The sequence below is a fragment of the Triplophysa rosa genome, linkage group LG9 (assembly GCF_024868665.1).
Source record: "Triplophysa rosa linkage group LG9, Trosa_1v2, whole genome shotgun sequence".
Taxonomy (NCBI): domain Eukaryota; kingdom Metazoa; phylum Chordata; class Actinopteri; order Cypriniformes; family Nemacheilidae; genus Triplophysa; species Triplophysa rosa.
In genome coordinates this window covers 3,118,392-3,130,447 of record NC_079898.1, presented here as the reverse complement: position 1 = coordinate 3,130,447, position 12,056 = coordinate 3,118,392, and the positions used below count along the sequence as shown (strand labels likewise).

The 12,056-nt window shown below is 40.8% G+C and overlaps 1 protein-coding gene across 8 annotated transcripts in view; it reads left to right on the top strand.

Moving 5' to 3' along the window:
* arfgef3 (ARFGEF family member 3) overlaps nt 1-12,056 on the top strand; it is a 255,967-nt gene that overhangs the window by 175,216 nt on the left and 68,695 nt on the right. For all 8 annotated transcript variants that reach the window (XM_057342528.1, XM_057342527.1, XM_057342530.1 and 5 more), the window contains 2 exons: nt 55-183; nt 376-552. In XM_057342528.1, coding sequence (XP_057198511.1) covers nt 55-183; nt 376-552 — 306 coding nt within the window. The remainder of the gene's footprint in view (nt 1-54; nt 184-375; nt 553-12,056) is intronic.

The window sequence follows — 12,056 nt, the reverse complement described above, 5'->3', positions numbered from 1 at the left end:
TAACGTTTGTTTATGTTGTTGCTTTGAAACAGTCTATATATTGTATATGTGCAGGTCTGATACAAGTGTGGATTCTTCTGCTGGAGCAGCTGACAGCAGCTGTGTCGAACTGTCCCCGTCAGCATCAGCCTCCTACTCTCCAGCTATTGTTTGAACTTCTGCGTGAGGTCACCAAGATACCAGGTCAGATGCCATAATCACACGAGACTTGACCATTCTAGATACAAGAACAAACCCAAAATGTTCTGAGGTGTTAATAGCTGTGGCTCTGAGGCTACTACAGACACTTGTACAGTGCAATGTTCTGATCCCATTTCTTTAGCCCGTGAAATTTAAACTTACTAAACCATTTAAATAAAGATTTGTGTTTTGTAGGGCCTGGCTTTGCCATCTTCTCTGTCAATCATCTCCTCCTCCCTGTGATGTCGCTATGGTTACAGCGAAGTCATGGTGACCACTCGTACTGGGACATCGCCGCGGCGAATTTCAAGCATGCCATTGGACTGTCCTGTGAGCTGGTGGTGGAACATATTCACAGCTTCATCCATTCAGGTGAAGCTCACTCTGGCTTCATTCACACTCTCAGTGCTAGGATTACAGGCATGAGTCTTGAAATGTTGTTTTCACACAGCAGCTTACAGTCACAGCTCTCATATTGGCTGTATGAAGAGGCAACCGAACGCGTTGTCTGTTCTGTTGTCATGCACCAGTGCTTCCTGGTAAAAAACTGCCGAAAGCCCCCAATTCCATCCTTTATCTCAATATATCGAAATCGCAAATGGCAACACTGTGATTCATTTTTTACAAATTCTTGAAATATATTAGGGCAGGACGATATATTGTGCAATTCTTATGCTCAGTTTCCTCAATGAATTACGGTTAAATGCCGCTACATCCGAAAGCCAGAGGGCGCTCTCGCACAGAAACTCAGAATATGCGACACAGAAGAAGAACGATTTACACACACATGCTGTGTGTCCCAAATGACATACTATACACTATGCACTTACTGTAAACTATGCACTATGTGTAACGGAGGCCATCTAGTGAAGAGCTGTGCAGTGTGTAAACCTCACTCCCCGACCAACAGAGACGCTCTAGCGACAGACGCTAGAGACTGCGGTCTTTCGCCTCCTCGTTAGAGCGCCCGTCTCCCATCCGGACCGACGCCGGTTTGAGACCCGTGCAGAGCGGGTGAGTAGTACCGGTTACATTGGTGCCGTGACCCGGATGGGAGTGCCATGTGCTGTAACATTACATGCAGTATAATTAATTATTTTCCACTCTGAACTTCACTCACGTGTCAGCAGTATTGATTGATGACGCATCGTGAAAACACTCTGTGCATTCAGACCACCGCCGTCGAGAGCTCAAAGTGGCCAGAAGTCATTCATTTTCAATGTGAGCCAGCGGCAAGGTGCGGCGCGTCTTGGCCGTTGAGGGCGTCAAGGAGAGTTGAAATCAGGTCAACTTTATGGTAATGAGCTATGACGCGGTTCGGCGGCAACCAATCGGAACGCAGAAGTCCATTCCAGAGAAAGCAGCCCTGTAAACTTTGGTTCCGACCACATTAGTTCCCAAGCAAAATGGAGAAGTTGATAATTGCTACGGCGGGTTTCTCAATCCTATACGACACGTCCCTGTTTACGTACAGGGACATAAATAAAAAAAATGCGTGGACCAAGGTGTCTGAGATTGTTTGTGTTCCTGGTGAGTTGCTGATGATGTGCATTAACATTATACATTTTCTGTAAATAAGCGGGAATTTCATGCTAACTTGAGCGCCATAGCATGCAAAACAGTGTTTCGTTAGCAAACGTGTAACTACAATAAAGTTCTTTCCACTGATCAATTTCTTGTGGTTAGTCTGCACAAGATTAACAAGCTTGTTATTCGAACATACATACTTATAATTATTCTTGTTCCGCCAAAAGTTTGGCAAGCTACTTGTCCCGCAGCTTTTGACGTAGACCCATGAATGAATACATCACATCGACGAGCCTATTCGGGAATGGTGTGCTATGACTTTTATAAGCGATCGGGTGGGGGGGGGGCGATGGGGGGCGAAAAACCACCCGAAAAATCCCATTGATTTAATATTGCGCCCAACTTTGAGGGATCGTAGCTCCGAGCGAGGATATCGTAGAAACATGAAAATAATACACGATTTGAAGGGGTTATCAGGCTCTATAAGAACATCACTCACAATGGGGTGTAAGTTGAACCCCTGGGGTGTGAGAGCCTCCCAAAATTTCCATATACTTATAATGGCGCCCATAGACTCCCATTCAAAACCTAGATACCTATATATTCACGAATTATTTTTTCGCTTTGGACCCATGAATGACTACATCAAATCGAGCGGCCCAATGAAGAATGGTGTGTGATGACTTTAGGAAACGATCCGGTGGAGGGTGTGCGATGGGGGGCTAATAAAAACCTGAAAAATCCCATTGACTTAACATTGCGCCCAACTTTGACGGGTCGTAGCTCCGAGTGAGGATATCATAGAAACTTGATAATAATACACGATTTGAAGAGGCTATCAGGCTCTGTAAGAACATCACTCACAATGGGGTGTAAGTTGTACCCCTGAGGTGTAAGAGCCTCCCAAAATTTCCCAATCACAGGAAGCATGCACATATAAGGCGTAAAACGTCCCGTGTTGAATATCTTAGCAGTACAACCACTTAGAGACAAGGGGGTGGGCTCATTTTACTCACACAACCAATCAGTGTCAAAGGATCATCTTGAAGCTATTAAGACACGCCCATAGCAACCATTTACAGCAACCTAGCAACCGATCCCATAGACTCCCATTATAAAAAGTCCATGTGGATATCTTTGCAACACAGTGTCGTAGAGACAAGGGGGTGGGCTCATTTGACTCACACAACCAATCAGTGTCACAGGATCATCTTGAAGCTATTAAGCCACGCCCATAGCAACCATTTACAGCAACCTAGCAACCGATCCCATAGACTCCCATTATAAAAGGTTCAGGTGGATATCTTTGCAACACAGTGTCATAGAGACAAGGGGGTGGGCTCGTTTTACTCAGGCAACCAATCAGTGTCCCAGGATCATCATGAAGCTTCGAAGCCACGCCCATAGCAACAAAACATGGCAGCCTAGCAACCGTTTAGCAATACCTATATCTCTGCATCGGAACATCGTAGAGAGACGGGGGTTGGTTCTTTACACTCATAGCTTAGAGCATCATCAATTGGCAGATGCTAAGCCACGCCCATAGCAACCAAACAGGTTAGCCTAGCAACCATTTAACAAAACCTATATCTCTGCATAGGAACTTCGTAGAGACACGGGGAGTGGTTCGATTCACTCATAGGTTAGAGTATTATCAATTGCAGATGCCAAACCATGCCCATAGCAACCAAACAGGTTAGCCTAGCAACCATTTAGCAACGCCTATATCTCTGCATCAGAACATCATAGAGACATAGGGATTGGTTAGATTCATTCGTGGCTTAATGTGTTATCACTCTAGTGCCCAGTTCCGCGGTTTGCCACAAAGCATAACTCACATTTTCTTCAGAAAATGTACCTATCTAGTTTGCTTTGCGGCCCCTTTAAATACAAGATAAGATTTCGATCTACGTCAGAGCGTCAGCGCGCCCAAGACTCTTTCTACAGTGTTGTTGGCAGGGCGGCCAGAGAGATCGTGCCGCCCCTCATGTATCATGAAAAATGCCACCCCGGGCAGCTGCCCGGTTTGCCCGTGCCAAAAACCGCTACTGATGCAGCCTGTCGAATATACACCTCAAACGTAAGTTGCCAGCCACCCGCCATTGAAAAGGAATAGAAGAAGAATTATGTCACATGATAACATCAATATGGCATACGACGGCCGATCGCATTCATACTACACCCATTCAAGCAAAACTGTATGTACCCATTTAGCCCTCGTTAAGTAGGTATTTATCAAATTGAGTACCTACACATTTGAGTATGCGATTTCAGATTTAGCCACACACACACACGCTGCATCCGAAACCTACTATATAGTAGGCAAAAATGAGTATGAGCAGGGGTGCACATAAGTTTTTCTATCTGGTTCTCAAGAGAGCACCTGGAGATTCGGTTTGGTGCTCACATTGCACATAGTGTGAAAAATTATATTTACCTATTAAAAATAAAAGTAAAAAGGAGTTACTTTTTAATAAACAATAAACAAAATAATAAAGTGGGATAATACTATATTTATATTACTTTAAAGTACACTTAAAATACAATGATAATGTATTTCTTCTTGTTTTTCTTTTTACATTAGTAAATATTAATTTTCAACACCAATTTTGAAACCTAAAATGACAACCTTTTTGGTTTTTGGCAGGTTGCTGGGAAGTGCACTTGCGAACGCACATGGAGACTTGCGGTGCGGAGCTAGGAAGAAGTATAGCATAGAGAAACACAAGCTGCGTGCAAGTGTCAAGTTTAAACAGCTTGTCCTTTTAGAAAGTTTAAGAGAAGCGGTGTTTTGGTAGACGTGCAGCGCAGTGCAGTTCCAGACATTCACAGAGGCTGCGCGTGCCACGTGCTTCTCTAGTAACGAAAGCAGAACCAACAAAGGCGGAGCTACCAATAGCCTACTCCATTTTTCATCATTTACACCCAGGTCCCGTTTATCACCGGGAACAAACGAGATATCAGTGATTTGGCAGCATTCAGTACAAACGGAAATCTTATCCTGTATTACATTTAGTCGGTCTAAAACAGTGATTGTGCATCAAAAGGTTTCAACCATGTCAGTACGCAAATGAGCGTTCTAAACTTATTTACAGAGCGAATTTTTAATTTTGGTCACGCATGCGCACCTGCGAACCACTTATGTGCATCCCTGAGTATGAGTCATGAATAGTATGTCCGAAACCTCAGTATGCAAAAAACAGTAGGCGAGAAATACCTGGATACCCGAACGGAATTGCGTTTCCTGATATTGTAAGCAGTCATTTTGTTTTGCCACCCACTGGGGCGTGCTCCGGCATGCTCACGTGGTGATCACGTGGTAAAGTCCATACCCTCTATTCTATCGCTGTTCTTCAAACCTTTCAGGTATTTTAATGATAATAAAGAATATTATATATAATGATGATGTTTGACGAGTGTTGCTTTTTCAAATGCACTCGTAGTGATTTTTGATCGAGCAGTACTTCATACTGATCAAAGAGCCGTACGGGTTCGGGTCTGTATTTTAACTGGTTAGCCGGGTCAGGTCCAAATCCTATTAATTCGGGTCCCGGGTCTATTTAATATTTTGTGTAATACCAGAGTCGTTTCAAATTCAGCACTGTTTGTGTTTTATAACTTAGTTTCAACTGGTAAAATTAGGTGAAAAAAACAAGCGAGCTGAGGTTGCTGCTGGGCAGGCAGGCAGCTAACACACATGTGCACGTATGTTTCTATGGCAACCGGAGCTTCAGCAGTGACAAAGTGCTTTAACAATTGACGATTGGCTCTTTTATTTAGAAGGCGGGACTTATTCCACCATCGCGCGCATTGCAACTTATCCCATTCCATGTTTATATTGATGGGTAATTCCAGCGTTATGGATGTGACAATTGCAATCAAAACTTGAAGTTTAAATTCCCAGAAAATTAATTTGTTACCAATATATTGAACCATCTGTTTATATTTTTCTACAGCCCTAACAATAGAGTGCAGACATCAGAAAAAAATCAGTATATGCACGAGTTTTCTGTTTAAAAAAAGGAAAAAATAATGCGTTATGGACGTGACAAAAAAAGACACGTTCTTGGGAGACAGGAAGCTTTGTTGAAATTCTGTGAATTAAAATGCACAAACCAAAAGCAATAACATGCAACAAATGGAGAAGGGATGGCTCTTTATATAACATGTAATATTGATTTTGTTTTAATAAATGTGTTTGCATTCATAAGGAAAAAACAATGTTACGCCCGTGACATATCTCCGTTACGGCCGTGACAGCTCTGAAACCGGCACTTACCCGACTATGGAAAATCATGGTTTCACATTTTTTGGGGCAGTCGTGGCCTAATGGTTAGAGAGTCGGACTTGTGACCAGAAGGTTGCCGGTTCGATTCCCAGGGCCGGCGGGTAACGACTGAGGTGCATATCGCGTGATATCGCGTTCAGTGACTGAGCAGGTCTTCCCACAGTCAAATGAGTCTGAGACGCGATCTCTCAGGACACAGGCAAGAAAGCGAGGGAAAATGCATCAACTAGAGAGGCTTGCCTTTTAAGGTAGGACGTAAACAACCATATGAACGCTATTCGAATGCTGCAAGCACAATAACAGCAGTGTTGGGTGTAACTAGTTACTAAGTAATTAGTTACTGTAATTTAATTACTTTTCCCTTGAAAAAGTAAAGTAAGGGATTACTGTAATTTTTTCTGTAATTTAATTACAGCTACTTCTGATGTAATTAAACTAAATACTTTGTGTAATATGTGTGTGCAATAGTGGAATTGACATAAAAATTCAAAGTCTAACTTTAAAATCCGTGCTTTAATGTATAATTCTCACATTTGTAATACTTTGGTCACTTAATAATACTACTTTATGTAGTTTAATATTATTTATTTGAATGAATTAAATAAGCCGTTTCATGTCTATCCTTAAATCACTTAACTAATCAAGGTTGATGTAGGATATAGAAAGTAATTAGTAATAAGTAACTAAATACTTTTTGGAGAGAATAATTTGTACAGTAATCTAATTACACTATTGAACATGTAATTAGTAACTAGTAATTAATTACTTTTTCAGAGTAACTTACCCAACACTGAATAACAGTGTGGCGATCTGTATATCCCTATGATATCGACGTTCTCATAATTTGTTATTAATTAATAGTGTTAGTAATTTATAAAATGTTTATAGGACAAAATAATTTGTACAAATAATATGATATTTAAAACAGATCACAACATGTCATCTGCGTCTGTGATACATGATTCAATATTATGTGCTTAAAACTGTCACGCCCGTAACAAATTATTATGGTTGTTCAGAGCAAATAAGTGAGATGAATTGTTGTTTAAAATCATCAACATACATATATGGCTTTGTATATTAAGTTTAAAGTTATTGTATTTGTAATTATTATATGACATAAACTTAAACTTTAAAACGTTATGGACGTGACACAGCAGTAAGGCGTTGTGACATCCTAATTATAGCCATTATAAATTCACAAGGCAGTAATAGGGTGCATTTATATTTGGCATTAACATACGATCTCAGTGATCCGAACAAGCAGATCGGATCTTCAGACAATCAGGACACACTGTAGTGGTGGGCGATACTGTAAAATTTAGTATCGATCCGATACCAAGTAAATGCAGGGCCAGTATTGCCGATTTCGATACCGATACCAATACTTTTTACTTTTAAAAAGCATTCACTTGAACTTACATTTACTTTCCTGTAAATTAAATGTCATGATTTATCAGATGAATGCATCATTAATATGCTAAATTTGAATACATTTTCATGACCACTAAAATATTTTGTTATTTGTGCTCTTAATGTGCCTGTAGGCTAATTAATCATGTAGATGTTAAAACAATGGACATTATTTAAACCAAATAAATCTATTTATTTAGTTATTTATTCCTGTAATCGAATTTGCAAACATGAACTTTGCACCAAATTATTACTGGAAAATAGTAACAATAACAGATTAACAGAACAGAAAAACGATATATAACAAAACAATTTATCGTTATCCCAGTACTAATCTCTAGCTTTAAAAAAAACCAAAGTGCACAAAATTATTACTCAAGAACAAAGATTTTAAAACTGCTTTTCCGTTTTTGTTCAGTGTTATGTTTAGACAAAATAATAAAACAAATTAACATGTTTCCCTTTCATTACACTTTTTTAAAGTGAATTTATAAACAAACTGCACACTATTATTTAAGCACTTTATTTACTTTGTGTCTCAAACAATAAAGTACTTTCAATCTTTGGCTTTTTACCCCCAAAGGCCCACTGCCATACATCGCAGTTCGCAGTGTTTTTAATGATGTTTAATTAACAAAGTTCGGGAGGAGACGGAGCATATAATCAGCCCGGCTGGTCTACCATCAGCAATCACCGCATCTAGACAATCAGCCCTAGCGAGCTCGATTATAAATAGGGGAACCATCTTACCTGCTCTATCTCTTAAGATTAAGCATCCCTCCTCCACCCCGGCTCCTCTCCCTAACTCATTATCCCCGGGGGGGGTGCTCTGGGCTCGAGCCGGTTCCGAGCTCGGCGCACTTGCCCTGGCCAGGGTAGAGTGCTTCGAGTTCGGATAGATCCGGCAGGCTCGGAGCCCGCTCCCTGGACAGCACGCCAAATACGCATTAACCTTCATACCCATGCTCTATCATTATTATCCCTGCAACTTCGCTGTTATCTGCGCAGGTGAACTCGTGAATTCACCGAGGTGAAAAAACTCCACACGATGCTCCCCTTGTTTTCGCTGGCTGCAGCAGCGTCTGCGCGCTTGCACTTGGCGCTGTTGAGTCACGTGATAGCGGACTACAAAACACAGCAGGGCAGGGAGGAGCAACGTGTGCAAAACTAGGTGTATGGGAAATAGTTTTTCTTCATTATACAATTATTAGCTACATTAGTAAATAAATAAAATCAGTAGTAAAAACTAAAAACACATTAGTATCGATATTTTAATGTTAGGATCGATCCTTTTCGATACAACCTCAGTATCGATACTTCAGGATCGATCCGCCCACCACTAGGACACAGCGCTTGTCAACAAGTGGCTTCCACATCTGGATAACTGATCGGATCTCTATAGTTTCCCGCCCATTATTTTAATAAGCCTGCAATTTAAAACTAGCAGATTTCACACAACACGTATAACAGGGAGGATGAGCATGTTACAGATTTGATACGCAGCCATGTTGAAACCGAGGCAGCTGTGGGAAGTAAACCGCGGTTAAAACGATTAATGATCTTATATGTGAAAGTATATACAGAGGACGTTTGTAAAATGACACAAGCTTTTGTACTTGAGCTGTGGCGGGCGGGCGCGCGCGCACACGCACGCACACAGAGACTCTTAACGGTGTTTTTTAAACACATCATTTGTTTATTCATGTCACAGACACATAAAATAATCACATAAGTAGGCCTAAGTTACTATGATCAAAAGCGACCACTTACGTTGTTCTCGTCTATTTGGGTTGGTTCGGCTGAAAGTGACAGCGCGTCGTTTCTTTGGTCTGCAGCATGGATACTGTGGCTAACTGTGGTTTGTTCTGTGACAGGATCACGGATGGGCTGAATGATGCCATGGATTTCCAGGTATTGATATTTGCTGGCAGCCTATTCTGCACCTGCTTTGCTGCTTCCAGAAGGAAATCACGGCATCTGTTCTTCATATTTGTTTCGGCAGTGCTGTCGAGCTTTGCTTCTCCAAGAACAATAGTAAACTGCACGCCGAAATTAACTGCACACAGGGGCAGATGATTGGCTGTGTCATTCAAATTGACATCAAGGAGTTTGGAATCAGAAGGAGGAATGGCGCAAGGTGTAATTACTCTTGAGATAAGTGTACGAAAAAATGACTGTAGGCAGTCCAGCATTTTAAATGCATTCCCATTTTCGAGTTGGAACAATTTGTTGACTCTAGAAAACTTGTGTAAAATAGGCATAAGAAACTCCAGGTACAGTTTGTTCAAGGGATCGCAGTACATCTGGTAGAGCACTTCTGCATCATAGCACCGTTTTGCGTCTTTGCACAGCTGGAAATGTAACTTCAGCTCGTCCCATTGCTTTAGTACACGAACACAGCAATCATATATGGAGAGCCATCTAGTGCCTAAAAGCTGCACTAGCATAAGTGGCGTTTCACCGGGGTTGATTAATTGGTAAATTTTGGAATATTCTCTGCGCCTCAGAGCACTGTGAGAAAACCAGTTGTGCGAATGTGAAATTAAAAACTCGAGATTGCGAGGCAGTGTTTCAACGGCTTTGCTGGCACAAAGTTGAATCGAATGACACACGCACTTAAGCAGTTGTAGTTTCTCATTCTTTTTGAGAAGGTGAGTATAAACTGAGTTTTTCCGTCCAACCATTACACTACAGCCATCAGTTCCGATTCCTACGCACTTTTTGAAATCAAGACCGACACTGTCTAGAAACTGAGTCAGTGTCGTCACGATTGCTTCTGCCGTCTCTCCCTGCATATCCACTAAGCCCAAAAATGTTGAAACAATTTTGTTCAGTGAGACACTGAAGTAACGCACTACCATACACAGCTGCTTTACCGAAGCGACATCTGTGCTCTCATCGATTACCAGTGAATACTGAGTCTCTCCGATATCTTTCATCAAGTCATTGAACATGCAGGGGGCTATTACATTGTTGATAAGTGCTGTACATTTTGTACGATGGATGCTCAAGTCTGTTTCAAAGGCCGAATTTACTAATTCACCCAAGTGATCAACTGAACTGACTGCTGTGTGGCAAGCAATATAGCTTGCTAGCTGAAGCTCAGCCTTTTGATTTGTAGTAGAAGGTTTTGACACTGTAAACCCGATATCTGTTAGACGTGTTGAGGAAAATGGTTTGGCATTCCTCTTATGTTTGTCTGTCTTTGCATGTTGTAGGAGGTCTCCATGGTGAGCACGAATCTCCGTTTTACAGTACCTGCACATCGCTTTGCTTTGATCACCGAGCACTTGACATATCCAGTCTCTAAATTGTGCATCCTTTTCCCAGTCTTTGTTGTATTTTTTTCCATACTTGGACCACTTTGTTGGTGGCATTGTTTGCTAAAATTTACATGTCTTGTGTCCATCTAACTGTAATCGCTTAGATTACAACGTCACGCGCCTGGCTGCAGTGCACGTTGAATTTTCTCCAATCAGGGAAGAGGGGGATGTTCGTCAATGTTTTGACGAATTACGCTACAGAATTTATATTACTGCACTGATTGGCTATTAGCTGTGTCAATCAATGCATGAGAGTAAAACTGTGACCATAAATGTAAAGAAACGAAGTTGCTTGTCAGATTTTCCTAACAAGCAATAAATAATTTTTAAATAAGCCCAAAAAAACGCAACACGCGACTCATGATTTTTTTAACGCGACTTGACAAAAAAACAAGCCCAAAGTCGCGGATTATAAGCGGACTTGGCAACTATGTCTGTGACATGAAAATAAACAAATGATAAGTTTTAAACTGGCGCTGTGTGTGCGAGTCAACGCCATTCATGGCAGTCACAAATACAGCGATGATACAGCTGAAGTGGTCAACAAGTATCGATACTTCAGTTGTTGTGTGATTTGACATAAATCCTCTGTTGTTTAAAGTATCCATGATAATTTCGTGGGAAAATGAACGACTGTGCAACGTTCGTGAGCAAGAGTAAACTTTCCGCTGCATTTGTCAGCTGCTCCACAGTCTGACAGGCTTCGGACAGACGAGAGAATAATGATAGCGGGCTTTGATCCCTCTTCAGAAAGCATGAAAAATGGTTGGTGGAAAATGTAATTTTGGCATTGTTGTATACCTGATGTGGGTGGGAAATCAAGGCAATTTTCTTTTATTTTTTATTGAAGTACATTAATACAATATAAAGAAGGCCTAAATGGACAAATTAAAAATGATTTGTTCTTTTAGTAGAAACTTTATTTTTTCATGGTAAGGTTGACATTTTCATGGAATTGCTCTGATACAAATTTTGCATCTTGTTATATCTTAAATTGTTGTTCAGACTCTGCTCAGAGCACATAGATAATAGCAAAGTAATGCTGCTAACGTCTTTAGAAACCTTTTTTTAAGTTGCCAGCCAGCGCCAGCATTTTTTTTACATTTTCACTGAACTTTGATGGCTCACAGTTCATTTTCTGTAATGAATATATGGACAAACAAAATACCAAATGAAAGAACAGAGTCTGCCGTATTCTTCTACCTTCATTTGTTCTTTTTTGATCACCTAGTAAATGTGGGTAGGTTTCTTCAAAAATGATTAAAAAGAGAGATAATTAGAATTTTTTGTCCAAGACCCAGATTAGATAATGAAAAACAGATAAA